Source organism: Cannabis sativa, chromosome 8 (genome assembly GCF_029168945.1).
Source record: "Cannabis sativa cultivar Pink pepper isolate KNU-18-1 chromosome 8, ASM2916894v1, whole genome shotgun sequence".
In the NCBI taxonomy this organism is placed as follows: domain Eukaryota; kingdom Viridiplantae; phylum Streptophyta; class Magnoliopsida; order Rosales; family Cannabaceae; genus Cannabis; species Cannabis sativa.
The window spans coordinates 39,562,567-39,585,328 of NC_083608.1; the positions used below are offsets into that span (position 1 = coordinate 39,562,567).

The 22,762-nt window shown below is 30.2% G+C and overlaps 2 protein-coding genes across 4 annotated transcripts; both read right to left on the minus strand.

Moving 5' to 3' along the window:
• Positions 1 to 356: 356 nt before the first annotated feature.
• LOC133030308 (uncharacterized) lies at positions 357 to 2,778 on the minus strand. 3 transcript variants are annotated; one of them, XM_061102927.1, is made up of 8 exons: positions 2,363 to 2,684; positions 2,214 to 2,272; positions 1,932 to 2,021; positions 1,586 to 1,830; positions 1,284 to 1,499; positions 1,118 to 1,210; positions 934 to 1,038; positions 357 to 862 (listed from the first exon to the last, which is right to left on the minus strand). In XM_061102927.1, the coding sequence occupies exons 3-8, from the start codon at positions 2,017 to 2,019 to the stop codon at positions 485 to 487; spliced, it is 1,125 nt and encodes a 374-aa protein (XP_060958910.1). In that variant the 5' UTR covers positions 2,020 to 2,021; positions 2,214 to 2,272; positions 2,363 to 2,684; the 3' UTR covers positions 357 to 484. The 3 variants fall into 3 exon arrangements, with proteins under 3 accessions (XP_060958910.1, XP_060958909.1, XP_060958911.1); XM_061102926.1 differs by having other exon boundaries at positions 2,214 to 2,778; XM_061102928.1 differs by having other exon boundaries at positions 1,290 to 1,499; positions 2,214 to 2,689.
• A 748-nt stretch (positions 2,779 to 3,526) lies between these two features.
• Positions 3,527 to 15,791, minus strand: LOC133030307 (two pore calcium channel protein 1). Its single transcript, XM_061102925.1, has 24 exons — positions 15,523 to 15,791; positions 14,663 to 14,806; positions 14,461 to 14,562; positions 14,229 to 14,318; positions 13,749 to 13,879; positions 12,771 to 12,831; positions 12,415 to 12,581; positions 11,147 to 11,252; positions 10,937 to 11,014; positions 10,200 to 10,261; positions 9,741 to 9,813; positions 8,723 to 8,788; positions 8,472 to 8,615; positions 7,662 to 7,719; positions 7,274 to 7,381; positions 7,057 to 7,120; positions 6,638 to 6,806; positions 6,472 to 6,536; positions 5,964 to 6,054; positions 5,480 to 5,566; positions 4,565 to 4,642; positions 4,370 to 4,404; positions 4,159 to 4,268; positions 3,527 to 3,890 (listed from the first exon to the last, which is right to left on the minus strand). The coding sequence occupies exons 1-23, from the start codon at positions 15,652 to 15,654 to the stop codon at positions 4,181 to 4,183; spliced, it is 2,199 nt and encodes a 732-aa protein (XP_060958908.1). The 5' UTR covers positions 15,655 to 15,791; the 3' UTR covers positions 3,527 to 3,890; positions 4,159 to 4,180.
• Positions 15,792 to 22,762: the final 6,971 nt, after the last annotated feature.

The following is a 22,762-nucleotide window of genomic DNA, read 5'->3' on the forward strand; positions in this document are numbered from 1 at the left end:
CCCAAACCTGAACCCGAACTCGGGACTTGAGCTCGAACCTCGAACCCTAGACTCGGGACCCGTCACTCAGCCCGGACCCTGGACCTCGATCTTAGACCCCGAATTCGTGACCCGAACCTCGGATCCCAAACCCGGACCAAGAACCCGAATCATATTCGAACCCGCACCCAGACCGAACAAGACCCATAGTCGGTGTTGGGGCCGAATTTATTGAAAATATATTATAACTTTACACAACCTATTAATACAAGTCAATGTGAAACATAATATTGTATTAAATAATATTAATATAATATAATTCAACACAATAAAATATAATACCATACAATACAATACAATAATTTAATAATATAATATAGCATACCGAACGAGATCCATATCATTAAACTATCATTAAACAATTCAACTTACAATTCAGTGCTAACTGTTTCTAAACACAAATAACAATATTTGTTACTATAAATATATACTAATAAAACATCATCTATAGGCTGGATCCCACATTATCAGACTCGTCAGAAGGTGGAGGTGGATACTGAGATCCTGGGATGATAGAATTAGCCCTAATGTATGCCTCCAATTGTTGAACACGCTCCTGCAAGTCTGCAATCACAGGATCTTTAGATTTAGATAGAGGTTGAGGTTGAGGTGCAGAAGGTTGGGCATATGAAGGTGGATCAAACATCTCCCTCGTGCTAATAATGCGGCCATATCCTTTTTGGTGGCCTCGACGCTTTCCGAAGACCGTTTGGACTAGACTCAAGTCTTTGTCTCCAGCCTCTGCTATAGTGCTTGGTGGTTCCGTACTCTCAGACTCAGTAGACTCTGACGAATGTGTTTCACGTATGGCTTTCATTTTTTCCTGACATACAATGATAAATTTAATTGAATAGAGTAAAAAAACCGAAAATCTTAAAAAAAAAACAAACATACCCAAGTTTCTTTGGCGGTTTCAGACACCCATCCAGTGCCATGTTTATGGTGAGTTGCTTGCCATGTTTCTGGGATCGGTGCTAGTTGCCCAGTCTCAGGATTGCGCTGTTATGTTCAATTTTTTTTTTTGTTAAATTTAAAAATTAAAGATAAGAGATAAAAATTATGTATTAATTTAACTTACTCTTTTGTAACGCAAATCAGGTATAGATTGAGAACCCCCATAGCTTAGTTCTTTCAATTTTCTCCTGTTTGCTGAGTTAATCTCAGAACGTTTCTATAAAAACAAAATGTGTTATTGTAAATTAAGAAACTTAAGTAAAAAATTCAATACAATTACAATAGTATACCTTCACCTCTGGTTGCTCGAAGTACTCAATAGCCTTTTCCCACTGATCCGCAGTACATCCATCATATTGTTTTGTTGTCCCATGTCTTTTCATATGATTATACAATTCATTTTTGAATTCAGAGTACTTTTTAGCACAGGATTTGTCTATGCCTCTCAAAATTCCTGGAATATACTCTGCTCCGTATCTTTGGCGACCAATGTCAAATAGTTCGTCCTATGATTATGAAACAAACTATTATTATTAGTAAATATGATATAATAATGAAAGAAAATCAACATAAATATATAGAAATAATTAACCTCTATATTTGATAATATCCTTCTCTTAACGGATTGAGGGACTTGTGCCCAATCTTTGAAGTTGGGATCCGTACATCGTCGAACCAGTAACCCTAACTCCCTACTAAAATCGGAGCTGTAAGATCCTACCTCCTTATATGTTTTCCCTTTCACGTCCCATTCGAGAGGTAGTGGACGTCCTAAGTCTCTCCTTTTTTCTCGTGTACTCAATCCTTTATGGCGTCCACGTTTTTTTGTTGGAGCCGCTATTATATTTAAATATTCATTGATTATTAGTATGTAAACAGAATGGCCAAATTAATTTATATAGTTGTAAAAATATACAAATAATTAAAATATTTGTAACCTTGCACACAATCAACCCCAATGCGTGATGGTCCTGGCGGAGGTTCAGCTCCTCCATCACTCTCACGAGAACGAGCAACATCTCTCATATCTGATGAATACGAACATTTTGTATATAAAAAAAGTTATTATAAGATTACACTATATGCAGTGGTAAACTTATAATTTAAGGTGAGAGCGGGCGTTATTTTTTTTGTAAGGCAATTAAGTAAAAGTAAACTTAAACAAAAAAAAAATGTTAACCATTATGTCTATATCATAACTAATTAAATTAATATGTTACCTTGGCAGCAGTTTGGTGGAGCTTCGACTGGACTACGGGTTATAGCAGCTTGGGCGGAGCTTCCGCGCCGGTGAGAGAATGAGGGTTACCAAAATGCAAAGAGAAAAAGAAAAAAAGAAAAAACTGAAAAATTTACCTTCAAAACTTACCAAATTAGTGAGAGAGAGAGAGAGAGAGAGATAGATAGATTTGACTTCAATCTAACAAATTAGTTGACTTCAGATACGTGCTTGGAAGTTGCAGAAGAGGAGGAGGAGAGTACGGAGATTAGGAAGAGAAAGGTAAAGGAGGAGAGAGAGAGTATTTAGGCAGATAGACAGTACAGAGAGGGTTTGCTGCGATTTGAGGGTTTTGAATTTTGGGGGTTAAGAAACTGAAGAAGACGGAGGAGAAGCCTGATTTAACAATCCGTCTCGGTAAACGGGTTATGTCCTCGGTACAACACTAATCTAAAAAAAATACTTATACCGACAACGTTTTTTAATATCATCGTTGGACTGCTATTTTTTTTTTTAATAAATAATAATAAAAAAAACCTTGTCATATTGAAGTAATCATTTTTTTTAGCTTGCAAATGTGAAGAAATTGTCAAGTATTTATTGGATTTTGATATCTTATTAGTCATTTATTAGAATTGATAAATAGTTACTTTAACTGTTTTTCATCTATTTTTATTTAAGTAATCCAATATTTTTTTTATTAAACAACAAAAACATGATATCTGTTTGGTAATGATGATGATATTGTTAATAACTAATATAATGTTTAAGATGCTCAATTTCTTATGACACGCATGAATTTGATAGGCATAATAAATTTCCATAGCAAGGACATCTCTAGATAAGGAGTAGGATCAGTGCCTAAATATGTTGTTTTGTTCTTATAAATAAAACTAAAGCGAGGTAATAATTCAACCGAAATCAGTCATATATATATATATAAACTCTCTTACGTTTCTAAAGTAGATGCTAATCTTCAATTAGTCATGATCACACGATGGATCGTGTTCATGAGGAATGCTTTATTTATTTATTGCTAATGTACACTAATGCTGCAGTCCCTTTCATTAGACCACATATAATAAGATCTCAATGACCAAATAAGTTCCCAACAATTTTCTTAAAGCAATACTTGAGATTCTAATTAGTCTTCACAAAGGAGAAATTTTCAGGGATCTCAATTCATGCCTAGAGGTGAAAAAAATAGTCTTGCTACATCCCTTTCTGCGTTAAACAGAGATTTTCAAGCATGTACAGTTAAAAACGTGTGAACATAACAACAGTTCTCATATAAGCAAACGATACCCAGAAAAGTTGAATGAAAACAGAGAGGCAATTCAATCTCACGTGAGTACATAACTACACATTACAAAGTGGAAAAAGCAACTGTATCACTGAAAGTTGTCTAAGCATTTTTTACTACTATACCACACTATGGACAATACGATAAATCTCTCGGTATGTATTGCTTACAAAAGTTACCAGATATAGATAATTTACCAAAATTAAGCTACCAGAGTTTTTTTTTTTTTTCTCATAAAAAAAATACACATTTCGAGTTGCCTGTCCAAAAGTGCAGGGCCATTTCTACATATTCATTTAATTAACCTTTGAAACGATGCTTATATTCACATTCCAAGTTCCATTTTCCTTCCCTCATTTCTGGATTATGAACAACCTGTCAAGCACATAATTGTACAAGAAAAAAATCAGACAATAAAGGATAGGAAAAGATTTAGCAGGTAACAAAGCCAATTGAGAGACCACTATATTGCAAGGACTTAAAACTCATGGTCTAACTGAAGTAAAATACATAACAATTTATAAGGTTTGTAGACACAAGTCAAGGCTTCCAGTGATGCCCACTAAAATCCATTCATGTGTGCTTCTTCAGAAGAAAACATAATAATAATAATAATAAGTAATTCTAGATATGTGTATTTTACCAGAATGGAAAATGAAATATTTTTACGCATCATTTGAGCATGTTTGAGTTAGCTCTGAACTCAGCATATGGTGAAGAAGCATGTCAACTCTTTGGCTCCGAGTCTTTGTGCTGCACGGAATCAAATTAATTAGTTTAGCATTGATGATGTCTGACTTCTAGAATAGGTGAGTAACAACATTGTTTGATGACAACTAGTTGGAAATACATACCCAAGTGATCGACGTCCTTTTCTTGAATCCGATTCCTATATTAATGTAAATTACAGCAAATAAATGAATCACGGCGCAAAAATATTAATAAAAAAAATTGAAGACAAGTTTGTTACCAAAAAGAAATAAGGTATCCTTTCACAGAAAGTCACTAGTAATTTTGAATTTATTGAAAGAAAGTTCAGAACTACAAACCTCTTCTTGTCCTTCACATCTTTCTGATGTTTCAATATCTATTTCAGCAAAGAAAGCCTCCAAAACAAATGCTACAACCTGTATTATTTCAAAACAGCAGAAGTTAATTTTCCTTAGTTTTCAGAGGAGAAATAAGATACATGCATTAGTAAAACCATTTTTATTTAGGGCTAAATAAAGCAGAGTTCATTTTCAGTGTCTCCTAAAAGAATACAGCTGTTATCTGAGTTATTTTTATTTAGTTTTTAGAGTAGAAACCACGAAATAAACACAAGAAAAGTCATTTATTTAGATCATAAGGACCAAGTAATGAGAAAAGTTCAATATCTTCTAAAGAATAGTCATTTGGATACTGTTTTGAAATAATTTTTCTCCACAACCCCGCCTCCTAAAGAGAAAAATGACTATCTAGTCCATGAACTGAAAGGCCTAACTGGAGTGATCGTCCTAACTGAGCAAAGCCAACAAATTTGATCATATAAACTTACAACTATTTTGTATTGCAGGACTAGGTTTGGTAACAAGAAAATCTTAGAGAAGCTTGCACATTTTATCAGAAATACATATGATTCTCAGTAAACATTAAAAATCTGGTACTGGTACGCATAACTGTGATTTATGGCTATTGAATATGCTAAACATTGTCGTCCTCTTTTCAGCCAAATTCTTAGACCTTCGGTTGCAAAAAGTTAATAGATAGCAGGGAAAACTTACAGGTCCAGATGTGCATGTGTTGTTATAGAGAGTGATGATGGATGTTAAAACACATTATTACCAAAAGCATATTGTCAATTAGAGTAGTAAAAAATAGTGTAGATCAAATTGTTAGATTGACTATATTCTGTTGTCTCTGAAACACGTGTAAAACATAATGGAAAACAAAGATAAATATTTAAAAAACATAAAACAGTTTACCAAATTCAGTAGCAGCAAGATAGTAATTAGGTAGAAACTGATGAAGTATACAAGTGACCAAGAAGTGCCTGTTAAATCCCTGTAACTCTGAAATGATAAAACAACACAAAATTAGTGACTTCAGCATTAATTAGAGTCTATTCACTTTAAGAGAAAGTTTTTAGGAAAACATGGTAACATGTGCAGTACTTTTGATACAAAAACTCTGTCAAAACTCTCAACGTAGTGTAATATGTTGGTCAAAATACCGACTTTCTCATCCATCAAATCCAACAATGTCTTCTGTAAAACAAGTTCCTAGACCTATCATCATTTGTGCATTGTGCTCTAAAGCTACCTCATCTACTTAAAAGAGACTAGCGTGGACTGTTACAACTAATTAACTTAGAAGATAGATGATAATAAGAATAAAAGGTGACTAGCAACAAGACAGGACATGGGATGAAAAGTAACAATAATTTAGTACGATTTAACACGAGATTACCTGCATCCACACTTGCCAATTTCCCATGACTAGCAAATTGAAGAGTGTCACCATCCCATTTGGATAATCATTGAAGTTGAAGAGTAAATAGCTGATTTTGTCAAGAAATGGCATTTTATTCACATTTATCATTGCAGGGAAACTTTTTTGGGAGAAATATAAAAAATAAACAGATAATTAGATTATTATACAGTAAATGAAAACTTAATATTAAATCCAAGTATTTATTAGTATCAAGTTGTTTGTTTGATCATGGACTAATGAGATTGATGATCTAGTGTTCATTTTTTGCTCACATTTCATCACCCATTACTTCTGATTCTGATGGACTAAGGAAATTTAAGATACTTTTTTTCCCCCTAAGCTTTCACATTTACATTAATCTTATTCATTGCAATGATCAGCATGTCCTCCATTTTAGTATTTTGTAATCATATTTTTTTTCAGCAGCTAGTTACAATACCAAAAACGAGACTAATAAAAAAATTTCTCCAATCACAGAGGATACTCATCTTCAGCAAGTTCTGTTCCCTCCAACTTAGGATTTCCAACATTAACAATTCCCCCAAAGACCTACAAACAAGAAACATATAAAATAGAGGGTGTGGTACAAGATAAGCACCAAAACCAACAGGTAAGGAGTGCAGTAAATTTGAGTGCTTTTTTTTTTTCACCTGTACACCAATAGAGCAATAAATGCATAGGACACAAAAAATTGTCCCTAGATATGGCATTAAACTTGGTACAAGGGTTAAAAATGTTGCGATGAAGGCTCTGTAACGCTGGACGTGCATCAGAATCCTAAGCAATCGTAACATTCTTGCAAGGAGAAGGTAGCGAATCCTGTAAATGATAAGGAAACAAAGTTACTGGTTTTTTCAAAGCTGATTGGACAGCTAATACTTAACTCCATTATAGCAAGAAGTAAAATAATAAAACAACCGCACTTGATCTATTAACATCAAAAAGAAGAGACAAGAAAAATAGAGATGACTTTGTAATCAGAAGAAACTAAGTGACAATAATAATAATAATCACAAGAGTCAACATGTAAAGCAAAGACAGGCAATGGTAACAGATAAGCAGTCCATACCATTCACCATTTGAAAGAAAAGTCATCCCTTGAGGGGATGCAAATGTAACCGTTTCTCCAACAACTGCAAATGTAAAAATTATATATTAATCAAGTTGACAAAAAAAAAAGTGGTGTACTTCACATCATTTCCTCTTTTAATCTATACATTATCTCTTCTCTCAACTTTCTTTGTTTTCATTATTGGGAGTGAGTTCACTTAATAGTATTTACTCACCTATAATCACCGTGATTATAAAATCAAAGCGATTCTGACCATCTCTCCAATAGTTCTCAAATCCAAATGCATAGACTTTCAAAATCATTTCCAAGACATATATCCATCCTGTAAAAGAAATCAAAGCTTTAATACAAACAGCAAGATAGCACAAATATCATTCAAGTAATCTGACAAAACAAACAAAGGAGATAAGAATGTTTGTAGTAATAAAATGTACTTTCAGCTTGGACTGAAAATAAACTTTAACCAAAGCAAGGCTAAAATAAAATGTAGGCACAAGCTGTAATAAGAAAGGAGCATCATTTAAACGACAAAAAGCTCCGAGTCCCATTTCTAGAGTATCGATTACTGAAGTTCTGTAAGAATAAGTGCAGAAAACCCTTACCAAAAACAAACTCCAGTCCTTGCCAGAACGTCTGAGCTGAACTATCTGTTATATCAAGCTGCAAAACCCAGACAGATTTCAAAACTAACATGTTTGTGACCATTCCCATAACAAAACAAAACAATTAAAACAATTACACATGGAGCCAGCTATTAATCATCTCTATACAATTCAAATCCTTGTCTAACAAGGTGGCTGAGCCCTCCCATGGTAAGAAAACAAAGTAATTAAGGAGATTGTTTTATTTATTACAAAAGCAGTAGGTTAATAATTAAATGCCTAAAAAGGTGTGTTTATAATCTTAAAATATAAAAATCCAAATATGCATTTTCTTCTTTAAATTATCAATAGGAAAAAAACAAGGAAAGATGGAAGACCCGAAACAACATCTCACCCAAAACAAATGATGCAAAGCATCTGGAACTATCTCCAGGACTCCACTTCTAAAGGAATATAATATTCAAGTTCCCTCTTTCACTTTATATAAATAGATATGTATATATATAATCATACTTCCAAGACCGAGTAACTATGCAAAAAGAAGTCTACAAAAATGAACTCATAGCCACGAAGGGAAAAAAATGTCTAAAAGGTAAATATTAGTAAGATTAAGATTAAATTTTCTTGAAATATCAGCTTCGAAAAAGTTCACAAAATAACTCCCACATCCGCAAAAATAGTATAACTTCGAAAGATATTAGAGGGTGATTGCAACATATTATAGAACAAAGATCAACTTAATGAAATCAGATATCTCTTAATGATGTAGAGAGCTGTAACTTTAAATTTTATCAGAAGTGAGGACCTTACCGTTGTTTCAATGATGACAGCAGCAAGATTAATAATGAGAATTGAGGATACTATGTATCCAAACATGGGGCTACGAATAAATTTCTTCAACTTTTCAGATAAGTCTGAATGATAGAAATATGAGCAGTACTCAAAGCAGGATGGCTGCAACAAGAACACATTGTCAGTCAGCAGTTTAAAAGTTCTTCATTATTCAAGATTCTGCAGATTATAAGAAACTTCCATATATAGAAAATAAAATTTTCGCTTACAGTATCCTCTTTCTGAAACTTCAGGGCAATGGCATTGCAAAGATCAGTAAATTCATCCAAGTTGATCTGCATTCAGTGATAGTATCAATCAAATAAGAAGCCCAATAAAAAAATGAGATTTTTCATATATGGGTGATGCTAAATTTTCAGATGCAATTTATCCACGCAAATTGCCAAACATGTACAATATAGAGGACATCCCTTTAAAGAGCACTAATGACAATAATTTAAGGCAAAAATACAAGTTGACTCATTCCAATTCCATCCGGAGATCCAACTCCTATAAACAATGTGAAATACATATACTGCTCGGCTCTTCAACCCAGAATTATTCAGGGACCAATGTACCCCTATTTTTCACACGGAAAGTGGCACTAGGATAAGAAAGAAAATGTTAGGCCTTAGGATAAATAAAAAGGGTATATGGGTCATTGTAATGGGGGTATTGAGATAGTATACATAGGAGAGTATTATTTAGAAGGGTTTTCGGTAGAGAATTATTTGGTGAAAGTGAGCATTAGGTCTTGGGAAAGAGTTGGGTCTCTCGAATACCCAGCAAACTTGTTCTCTAGCTATTATTATCCATAATTGCTACTGTTTGGCTCTATTTTGCTACTGTTTATACCAGAATGTTTGGAAATTCCTATCAGAAAACTTACCTTTAAACAAATTTTCCATGTATCCAAATTAATCTATTAGTAAGGATGAACCGTGTTAGACCAGACACTTAACAAAGAAGCACAGCATGCCATTAGTCAGAGTTGGATCTATTAAAGCATTTTGAAAAGATAAGCTGATTTTATCATCACAAATGTACCTCAAGCAAAAACAAATAGGTAACATGCATGTTCATCAAATTGGTTATACGAGAAACCAAGTGACATAATGAATTTAATTACACATCCAAATAACAAGGGAAAATATTGGGAGGACATTAAATTAGTTAGAGGAAAAGAAGAAGAAAATGTGTAGACAAGTCAAACTAGTGGTGTGGAATCAATCATATCCGTTGCCATACCTTAAAATCTCGACTATCATCTAGCTCATCAAATATCATTTCAAATTCTTCTCTGCTTATATTTGGCAAAGTCCTATTAAAATACAGACAGTATCATATCAGCATTAACAAAATCAAGTTACATAACAGCAGTACGATAGATAATTCAAATGCAACGGCTTAGTAAATGTGATCTTTTACTCTGCCAATGTTATATACAAAGTTATAAGAGAACAAAGATTATACATACACCTTCTTAACAACATCAAAGTACTTAACAGAAGGAAGTGACCCATTGGTCTAATAGTGTTCAAATCATAGCCGATAACATCTTATATAATGTTTACATTATCAGAGCAGCCAGAGAGCCACATTGTATAGGAGAAAAATGTGAAACATAAAATTCTAAATTAACCGCGACTCAGTTTGTCACCTAACTATTGATTTTATGATTCACACCCCAAAAGTACTACAATGTACCTATACTTGTTCAGTTCCTTGAACAGGTTAATGCATTCATCCTGGTTAATAAATCCAGCCTTCTGTCGAGCAAACAAAATGAAGAACAATTTGTGTCATGCAAAACTACTGGAAAGATTAGCAGAAATGCATCTTATATTACAAGTGAATTTAAACTCAAGTAGAAAAGAAGCACAATTGAAAGATAAAACTAAATGTACAGTTTTACATACAGCTAAATAGTACAAGACTGATCAGTGATTTCAGGTAGTAAAATTTCTAATAAATGAACTAAGAAACAACAACGATTATTCGTGGTTTGTAGGAAGACCATGGATTCTCCAAGCATTAAATGCATATGAGCACAAAAATGTGCCTCTTTTGGTCGAAACATGTGTTTTCACAATACTGTAATTATTTTACATGGTTTCTTTTAAACGTTTCCTTCCCCAAGGTTGCTCTCCATGCTCACTAAGCAAGCAAGAAACTATTATGGTTTCCATCATTTAGCCTAATTACATAAGTCACTCTAATCATTATAAAAGCTTAAAGCCGCATCTTCATTGGCATCTGCCAGCTAACAACAAGTGATCCATTAGTAAAATATCATGATTACTAAACAACAAGAGACTAAATGACCATCATCTAGTAAATATGGAAACTTGGAAAGGAAGGGAAGAGAAAAAAACTAAAGCCGCGTATAAGAATACATATCAAACAGACAAAGCAAGTTCGCTAGTTAGTGACACTTTACTTACATGCTTATCTAATAAATTAAAGGCTTTTTCTAGTGTACGCTTCCTCATTTGGTCCATCTCAGAAACTTGTGTTGCAAGCTACAAAATAAAGAAAATGAGTAATTATATGCATCCAATTTCTCAAGTAGTAAACACTTATTGCTACTAAAGAATCTACTGAATCAAGAGTTGTTTTACTATCGACACATAAGATAAACATCTAAAACATACCTGACCCTTAAAACTGTCGTATACAACAGCAAGAATCAAGTTGGTGACAAAGTACACCCCAATCAGCACATAGAGGACGAAAAACAAACTATACCAACGTGAAGCCCTTAAGAAAAAAAGAAAAAAAGATTAAAAAGAAGAAGAGATAATAATCCACTATATTATACACTCACATATGATTATTCAAACATCTAATACGAATGATGTAAAAGAAACAGCTAATTATTCTAATGGAAATGTCCATAGACACACAATGCAGATCAATAGAGCCAGAGAAACATAATAATTATCAAAATTGTGTTGAGAACCATAGATAGCCTAGAAAACACATAAATAGCTGCTAGTCTGTAAGAAAAAAACTCTGATGGAATTATTGACCAAGTGTCTTACAAGATTTAAGTCTTTGGCAACTAAAGCAAGTCATGCTAGCCCACATATTCTAGAAATAAGTAATCATAGTTGTGTTAGTTTAGTACGGTCTAGGTGGCATTATGTATGTATTTGATTAGCTATTAGGGAGCTGAATTGTAAGTAGTTTGTTGCTAGGTTGTGCGTAGCCAAAGGAGAGTAGTTAGGAGCGGGCAGAATGTTGGGTATAAATAAATCTCAGTAGCCCCATTTGAGGGCATCTGATTATTTGTGTATTTTGGAAAGTAAAACGCTTTTTGGGAGATCTCCAAGTGTCTCGAAAATTTGGAAAAGTGTAATTATGTCTGTGACGTCAATGAAGATTATTCTCTAGATTTCATATTTGGTCTGGGTCTCTCAAGTCATTCTATGGTACTTGGTTGTGTTGCAACATTTTATTATAATTTACATAGACACTACAAATTGAAGAACACAAAAAGATGATAGAACCCATCTAGAAAGTTGGATTTAAGAATATACAAAAATGCCATCAAATCTAGCTTTAAACCTGCAATGTCCTGCTTAAATATAAGATTAAGTTAAACATAAGGAAATATTAAATGCTTGCGCAATAAGAGGAAAACGTAATTGTGTGGTACAGACCAATCATTCTTCAATAAGTGATACAGATAGCATTTGAAAAAGAAAATTAGTCAGCTAGAATAAGTGTTTTGTTTTAAGTTGGCATCATCCCATCCATCCTATTACATCTAGTGCATGTGATTCCTACTTATTTTGGGGGGTATAAGCCCTCAAAAATGTTAGTACTACCTAGTAAGTGATATGTCACGGTTAAATAATAATTTTTGAAACCCAACATGAATGAATCATACTAATTCCTATTTCAAGTTTGTACTCACTTGTAAGCAGGAATCCAGACATCTGGATTATTGGATGTAGTGAATAGAACAAACATTTGATACAATGTTGTACCATAGGAAGTAAATACTATTTGCCCCTGTTCAGTATCCTCAAACATGACATAGGCTACCCAACTAGCAAACAGAAGAAAGAGAAGCCATAGAGCCTGCAATTGAAGAGCGTAAACAGCAATAGCCACAAGAGGATCATTATTAATGTAAAAGAAGAAGGAAGTCCAAACGCCAAATAGAAGCAAATATTTATTTTTTGCTCTCTTACATAAAAAACAAGGGATCACAGTTAAATATTAACAAATAATGAGGAAAAACAGCAGGATAAAAGAAGCATGACAAACCAAGACGTTTAAGTATGTGCCAAGCATTCCAGCCAGGACGATGATACTCGATCTTAGTTCCCTATCAACAAAATTTTTATAGAAAAAAAAAAAGTTAAAAACATATATATTTTTAAAATTGCACAACTATAAAAAGAGGAGAATTAGCAAGTACAGAAATGAACTTAAATAAGAAAAGATCGTGTCATGCCTGCATTCTCACACATTCTCACATTAGCAACATCACTGATATGAGGAGAAAGGAAGCATTCTACAATTTCAAACTTAATATGCCCATGTCATGATTGGATGACTGCTAAGAATTTAATACAGACAATTTATAACCTCTAATCATATTCTTAGAGTGCCTTCCTTGTTAAGGAGGAAGCAATGAACAGCTGAGGACAAGGATAGTTTATGACAAAAACAGAAACTCTGCAATTTATAAATGCAGCTACATGCTACCATGCATGTACAATCAAAACTAAATAAGAGATTCAGTCAAGTATATACATATATCACAAGTTTACATTTAGATGCTACCAAGCTTAGGTAATGATACATATATCACAAGTTTACATTTAGATGATTAGTTCCATGTGATCCGAGGATATGTTTTCGTAGCTTAGGAAAGGCCACCTTAACTTACAGTGATATAGCATGCAAAAAGACTACCAATAAATTAATACAAACCCAAAACACACGCATAAAAACAGATTTTTTAGATTACTACAACTGATTGAATGACCCAATCCATCAAGTTTCAATTGTCTTTCTCAAAACTTAGCCTCTCAGCTCAGATTGATATAAGAAATTACTGTACATAGCTAGACAAGATGGTTTTATAATAGAAGAACGAATGCCACCTTTAATTCAAGCTAAGCTCAAAAACCTTTAGTTCAATGTGAAGATTCTTGCGCTTCCCAAATTTAATTTTTATATATTCGTGTATTATGTGCAAAAACATGAATGGGAAAGGGGACACTTTATACACAATACCTGATGTTCAAGACAAAAAATATAACTCTTATATATGGTGCAATCCTTAAAGGAAGAGAAGTAACACCCACTGGTGACAAATATAGAGCATAAACCAGCAAATCAGCAGCTAAAATTAGTAGGCATATGACCTGAAAGAAAGAAAAAAATATCATAAGATTTTATGTCCTGAGATTAATAAACATTAATAAATCATTTCTTTTGATTTCCATCTTTCTGTTTATTCTTCCTTCTTTCCTGATCTAAGAAGACGTAGTTCAATTCAATTGTCTTATATGTATTATAAACCTCAAATTTCCTGTCAACTAATGATTTTGCAATTGTTAGTAAAAAGTTGCAAGCATCACATCAACATTCTGTCCCCAATAATAAATAGGAAAATGATGTTATTTTGCATTTGGAGTTTATTGGCCTTTCATTTTTTTAAAAAAACTCCTGATACTTGATCTACAAGAATAACTAAAACATTAAGTCAAATACCTTAAAATAATTCAGAGGACGTTTCCAGTGAAACCCTTCATATGATATGGGAAAGAAAATATGTACCACAAGTATAGCAAGAGTTATGCCCTGTGGGAAAAGGAAAACAAAATCACTGGACAAATTAAAACATACACCATTAATATTCAGCTATACTGGAATAGGTACTAATCTGGTGCAACAATTTCAAATTTTCTACATATTGTAATACATCTGAAGTACATTATCTTACCTCATAAATAAGTGATTCCAAATTAGACAAATAAGGAAGCTGCCCAAGAAAGAAGTAATCCCTGTCACTGCAAGCATTACTCTTGTAACACCACAAAGGTTTCTGTACATAGTTAAGCAACTAATTAGCATCAACCAAACCTTCTCAATACCAATGTTAAACTTACCAGAAGCATATTAAAAGAATGAAAAACTATACAAACCTCTAAGAAATTTAAGATTAAGAGTGCAAAATAATTGAGGGTCCAAATGAAATCCAGCCGAACGAAAAAGAAATAGAGCTTTGCAGCACTTTGAAAGTTAGATTGATCAAGTACTTCCTCCGGTAAACCAATACCATCTTCAGCCTGCAGAATGAATGAATATACAACTAATTAGGATATCAAATCATTTCATTGAATTTCCAATTATAGTAAAAGAACTTATACTGCTACAGTACAATTAATTCAAAGAAATTGTGAAAGATATGTACATTAATTCAAACTATATATAATTGTTGTAACAACCTTCCGTACATTCTTCCTTTTTGTTAGACAACTTATAGCCAAAAAAAGAGTGAGCGAGAGAGTAATTCAAACATCCAGAAAAACATTTCTAAATCAATTAAAGAAATGCAAAACAAAAACTAACAAAATAACTTCCAAAGGTCAGTGATCTCTCCTCCTCCAAAAGTCGTAAGCCAAAAAGAAAAAAAGAAAAAAAAAAAAACACAAGCTCAAACTGTCTTATCTTATTGTTTTACTTTTAGAAAGTACAAAGTATGTTGAAGAAAATCCAAAGAAAAAAAGGCCTAACATTTTGCCTAAAAAAACTTACAATTGAAACTAAATTTCACTTCAATTAGGCATCTCCGCTCAATACTTCAGTTTAATTAGCAGCACAATCACATGAGTTTACTCTAATAAAACGATAACATAAATGCATTTTCTTTCAAAATCATTACCATAATTCAGATCCAAAAACGAGAGCACCATTACTAAAAAAATCAAAATCACTAAGAACAAAACTGAAGAATCACACGCAAACATGATCTCGAAAAAAAAAAGCTTAATTAGAAAGTAACCAAATCGACGAGGGCGGCAGCTTTCTGGTACGAAGAGCCATAAGCGATGGCATCAGAGCGTCGTTTATATGCATTTTTGGCATCAGTATCGGCAGCTCCACTGCTTTCGCCGCTCAGAAAAGGCTTCTCCATCTTCTTCTTCTTCTTCTTCCTCCTCCTTTTTCTTCTGTGAAGAGAAAAGAAAATGTTGTCTTGAGTGAGTGATCACAACGTCTGTTCTGTTATGAAACACTTTTCCCTTTTGTCCTTTTTTTTCTTTTTAAAAAAAGTCGTTGAATTATATACTTATTTAATAAAAGGCTTCGCTGTTATTATTTTTTTTTACCGTATCAGGAGTTTTGTCTAAACTGAATTAGTTAGTAAACAAAGCGTTTTTTATTTAGGGGTAAATAGTGGCATAAGTACTTAAATTTTGAGTTTGTAAGTGGCATAAATCCAATAATCTTTTTAGTGGCATAAGTACCCAAAGTTTTGAGTTTGTAAGTGGCATAAATCCAATAATTTTTTTTAGTGGCTTAAACATGACACATATAAGACCCAAATTTTAGATTATTTGGTCTAGACGAAAAATATGTAGTATCAGTTACTTCCAAATCTTTTTTTTATAAATTTAAAACGGAGCCTGTATTGACGAAAATAGAGAAAAATTACAGTTTTACAAATATTGGGTACTTACGCTACTAAAAAAAATTATTAAATTTGTACCACCTACAAACTCAAAACTTTAGGTACTTATAGCGTTATTTATCATTTATTTATTAATTGAAAAACTTCACAAAAGATAAGGTTGTTTAGAGTATTATTCATCTACATCTACTGTCATTTTAATACAATAGTAATGAAACGTTATTTCTATAGAAAAGGAAAGCAAAAGAATATGACAGGCGAGATTTGTGGATCAAATCTTAACATCTGGTATATGCTAATGTGGAATATTATCATTAGCCTAAATAGTACATAAACTAGGCAATACTACATTAAAGTAACATTTATTGTTGATGTCGGCATTGGGGAAAGCTAAGGAATGTTCATCCTTATTTTCTTTTTCTTTTTTCTTTTTTATCATTGAGAGTAAACACTGAAAAAATCTAAAGAAAAAAAAGAATGTAAGAAAAATTTCATTAATCAATATTATAAATAAATGTTGAAATTATTAAATTAATTATCACCATTAATGTTTAATTGTATTTTTTTTATTATATTAATTTAGTTTTTTATTCTTGTAATCAGAATTTTGCATAAATAAGAGTTCACTCTATTGGAATAAACTAGTGAAAAAAATCTAATTCATTTTGGTGTCGTTTGGTAACACTTTTTTAATTAGTTTTTTGTTTTTAAAATTGAAAAAGTGAAAATATTTTTCAAAAACATGTTCTATAAAACTGTTTTTACTTTTCAATTTTTTAATTGAGAATCAATATTTTAAAAACAAAAAAAAAAAATCACTTTCAATATTTTCTTAAACAGTTTTTTTTTTCTTAATTAATATCTTGGACTTCGATCAGACCCGGACCCAAATCCCCCCACGGTCCTGGCGCTGAACCTGACCTCTGACTTGAACCCAAATCCCACTGCGGACCTAGACCCGGCGTAAATAAAATTAAAAAATGAAAATGAATTTTACAGAACACACTTTTGTTTTCTGTTTTTAAAATTAAAAACAAAAGTGGTTACAGAACGCATTTTTATTTTTTAAAAGCAAAATTTTTAAAAACAAAAATTTTACTTTCATTTTGTAATTAAAAAATTAGAAAACAAAAGTGTTACCAAACAGCACCTTTATTATTCTCTTCTTCTCTTTATTTTCTCTCTTCTCTCATTTCTTTCTTTATTCTATATTATTTTATAATATCATATCATAAGTCTCTGTCCAAGCCTCAAGATAAATATTTTGTTTAAGTTATTGAGTTGTTTCAAGTTCACGATACATTAAAGTGGCGTTAGGTAATACTTTTATTTTTAACTATTTTAATCACAAAAATAAAAATAATTTTTTTATTTTTGAAAAATAAAAATATGTTCTATAACCACTTTTACTTTTCAATTTAAAAACAAAAAATAAAAGTGTTGTTCTATAAATTTTAGTTTCATTTCATTTGTTGATTTTATTTAAATTAGGTCTGGTTCGAACTTGGGATCGGGGGCGGGTCCAAGTGCGAGGTCAACTCAAGTACGAGTTCAGTTTTCAAGGTCTAAGTTGAGGTCGGGGTCTAAGATATTGATTAAAAAACTGTTTAAAAAAATTTTGAAAGTGATTTTTTTTATTTTTAAAATTTAGATTATTAATTAAAAAATTGAAAAGTAAAAAGAGTTTTATAGAACATGATTTTGAAAATATTTCACTTTTTTAATTTTAAAAATAAAAGACTGATTAAAAAAGTGTGACCAAACGCACCCTGAATATAATTGAGAAATTTACAACTTTATGTACTTTATAATACTTAATTACATTATATGTGCATAAAAATTTATTTACAATCTATTATACATTTTATTAACTATAGAAAATATGGTATGGTCTCACCAGAATTAGCAGAATCTATTGGTGTACGAGAAGCTTTGAGTTGGATAAAAACACATGAATGGCAGAATGTTATACTTGAAATCGATTGTCTTACGGTGGTTCAAGCAAGAAGCTCGGTTGACATGATTTCGTTATTTGGCCAAGTTATTTATGATTGTAAAAAGTTGTTATCCAATTTGAAAATTGTTTCTGTTTTATTTGTTAAGCGATCAGCAAATATGGTAGCTCATAACTGTGCAAGAGCTTCTATAATAAACATACATGCTTTAATTATAAATTTGTATTTAAATTTTAATAAACACATTATATCAACATATCATCACAAATTTAGTCAAAAAAAAAATATGTTATTACAAATATTATCATAACAAATATATTAGATTAATAATTAATAAATATTATCAATAATAATATAAATAGTGTTTATACATAAAGTCACATTTAATTACAATTTTGTTTACTTTTTTAAATATATTTTTTAATAACTAATAAGCATAAGTGTTACATTTTAAAATTGTTTATGACCATTTAATAAATAAAAAAATATATTTATTCAAATAAATAAATAAACTTAAGTATTTTATTTCTAAAATTGTTATGACTTTTTAATAAACAAATTATATTTATTATTATGATAAAGATACTAGATTAGTAATAACATTATAAACATTAATTATACTAATCAAATATTTAATAAATATTTATATATACTGCTTATAAAATATAAACAAAATTTATAAATATGTTTGTATTTTTTTTAATTTTGTATTAAATTTTAGTAAATATATTCTTTTAGTAATATATCATAATATAAATATTAATTTTATATTTACATATTTAATTTTATGTGATTTTTTTAGAAAATTAATTAAAAATAATCAACAAATTAAAATAGTAAATATATATTTATTTATAAATATTCATAAAATTATATAATTATGGTTTTTTACATATTTTTTTTATAATATTATATATTTATTTATATATAAATAAAAATTGTCCAAAAATAAATTCTATTATTTTTTTCCATATGAAAAAACTCTAAAATAAAACTGAAAAAGTCAAACTAGATTTTGTTGTTTGTGTGGATCAGAATTAAGAATCAGACTTCACATTGAAAACATTAAATTATGATTGTCTGTCCTAGTTGTTCCCATCCTATTGTGAGGACGTGATTAGGTGATTCTATTTAGGAGTGTTCATCAAATTCTTCAAAGTGGGCCTATTGTATTGTACTATAAAAAAAATACAGTATGAAATTTTTACAGTGCGGTCGAAGTTTGAATTTTTTTCAAATTGTGTAGTATAGTACCGTTTGCGATTTTAAATTGTCAATATATGGCTCAAACCGCACCAAACTGCATAATATAAAAATACTAATTTTTATATTTATTTAGGTCCAAGAATATTCAACTCAAAGCCCTCTAATTATTGTATTGTTGAAACTTAAATTTTATTTTCATATTTATTTTCAAGTCTTATGGTATTTTTGACAAGTATTGCTCTAGCTTTGTTGTATTTGTGATAGTTTAATTATTTGGTAATAGTCCAAATCGCAGAAATCACAAAAACTACACCGCACCGTACTATTTTTTTTGCGGTGCGGGTGCAGCTTGGGAAATTAAACAAACTGCTTTGCGGGTTGATTTGAAAAAAGTCAAAAATCGCACCACCTACACCGCAAACACCCCTAATTCTACTACATTAGTGGCAGGTCCCATTAAGTGTAGTGTTTTTATAAGTAGGTGAAGTGGGCCCTATCCATGGGCTACGTGCCTGAAGCCCAAGCCCAATTCCTTTTATCTAAAAAAATAGCAAGTTTATATAGTTTTATCTAATCTAATTACAATCGATCAATTTAATCCTAATCGATCTAATAGAATCGGATATCCAATCATAATTAGATCGGATCGGATGTAAATTTTAAAAATCCAATCGGATCGAATTGATTGTTAGATAGGACATCCAATCTAATGGATAACCGACCAAACTGATCCAATTATCATCCAATGGTTATCTAATTATATTTATATATTTTTAAAGTACATTTATAATTTTATATATTTAATATATTTTATTTAAAAATATATATTAATTGATTTAATATACATTTAACACATGAGATTAAAGAAGAACAAATCTTAGAACTTAAATATTAATTCTCATCTTCCTAAATGCTAATAAAATTGTCAATGTATATTGAATAAGTTTTATTTTTTGGCGATTTTATTATGAGATCATGAAAATTAGGTTGGACTAAACTAATATTTATTATGTATGTTGAATTATTAAGTTTTAAATTATATATTTTTTTAATAAAATCAACTTAAATGGTAGCTAACATGGATTGGATAGATCCAATCCAATCTAATAGAAAACCAGTTAATGAATTTAATGGTTGGAATCGATCCAATTCAATATATCTATTGGATCGGATCGGATGAATCAATTCAATTAGATTAGATTGGATGACAAAATTTAATATCCAATAAATAATTAAATCGGTTGGATATAAATCCATTGGATGTAATCTAATAGAAACCCTTAATTTTCAGTATGAGTCGTATGACCCTACCCTTTATTTATGACAATGCTACCAATAGTCAATATGAATATACAATATTGTTTTCTTTTATTATTATTTAGCTTATTTGAAGTGCAAGTTCTTAAATTATATAAATTTTAATAAGTTGGTCTTTAAACTTTATTTTTTATTTTTTAGTAAATTAATTTTCAAACCATATACATTTTAATAAATTTATCTCCAAACTTTAATTTTTATTTTATTAGCAACATTAAATTCTCACTCTTAGATATTAATATTTTATTAACTTTTTATGTATTTGACTTACTTTAATTTATTTTTTTGTGTTAAATTTAAATAATTTAATTTTTTTTAATTTTAATACTTTGATAAAATAATTATATTAATATATTTTATTTTTTTAAGTATTCATATAATATTTAATTTTTTACTAAAATATTTGAAATATGCTTAATTCATATATATTATTTAAATTTTGCATCAACACTGTTAGAAATTTCATAAGTTCGTCGCTGATTATAAGTTAAAAATAAATTTTATAATTTAATTTAATTGGTAGTTTATAAAAATATATATATATATATAATATTTTGGCTACAAAATAATATTTTACCACATATATAAATAAGGAACACTTCTTAATGGGTAATACCCATTGATGGGAACTAAAAAAAATTAATAAGGTAATAATCTAATAACCTTTTTATGGCAAGTTTTTAAAAATTATTTTTTTTAAAAAAATTATATTTATTTTTTATAAAATTAGAAATAATAATTACAACTAATAATTCGAAAAAAAATTATAAATTATTTTTAAAAATTAATTAAAATTACTACTTTATTATTTTATGAAATTATGAGTTTATTAATAATTTATTATTGTAAAACTAAAAATCATTTACATGTATATTAATGTGTTTTTTTTATTAGAAGAATAGGAGCTTGATTGTGGAATCTAATTGTCTTAATATTATTCATATTCTTAAAAATAAAACGCTACAATACTTCTTAGTTCTTACTTAGGCTATCATTGTTAGAAAAATATTATTACCATTCAATGATTTTTTTGATATTACCATGAATCATTCTCCTAGAATAACTAATGAGGTGTTGTTCATTATTTATATTTTTAGGATTGGAATATGATAATCTTGTCTAGGGGTCAAATATAATTTTTTGTGCTGAAATTCTTGTGTTGGCAATTGTCATTATTCAATAATGTTTATGACACTTTTTTCTTCCTTCCTTTTTTTTTTTTTTTTTTTTGTTAAAATTTTCTTCATTGGTTTTGTTCTTATACATTTGGTAAGCTCAAGTATTTTTTTAAAAAATAAAAACATATAAATAATTGTTAATTATTATAAAATTAAAGATTTTAGGTTTAAAAAAAAAAGAGCAATTTGCGGCGAAACCCCCTTATGTTTTGATTTTTATACACTTAACCCCCTTATCTTTATTTTTGGTGGCAAAACCCCCTTATGTTTTAATTTTTATACACTTAACCCCCTTATCTTTTTTTTTTGTGGCAAAACTCCCTTATGTTTTAATTTTTATACACTTAACCCCTCTATCTTTTTGTTTTGGTGGCAAAACCCTTCAGTTTACTTTTCTTTGCAAATTTAAAGTTTTAGTTAAATATTACCGTTAAATACTAACCGGATTACTACTGTATCGACTTCGAAGTTTTACCGTTACATATACAAAGGTGTATACAGTGGTCATCCAGTTGATATTTAACGGTAATATTTAACTGGCGTGTCAAATTTGTAAAGAAAAATAAACATAAGGGGGTTTTGCCACAAAAAAAAAATAAGGGGGTTAAGTGTATAAAAATTAAAACATAAGGGGGTTTTGCCACAAAAAAAAAAAGATAAGGGGGTTAAGTGTATAAAAATTAAAACATAAGGGGGTTTTGCCACCAAAAATAAAGATAAGGGGGTTAAGTGTATAAAAATCAAAACATAAGGGAGTTTCGCCGCAAATTGATCTTATACATTTTATGTGTATTACATTTTAAAGCTTAAAATTATTATTATTTTTTTATTTTCAATAATGCAATTTAGAATTCTAGTATGAAGAAATTTTATAAAAAGATAAATATACACTTTTTTTTTTCTTTTTAATCTTTAAAATGATTTTTATTAAAAAAAATAGTTTGTTAATTTTTTTAG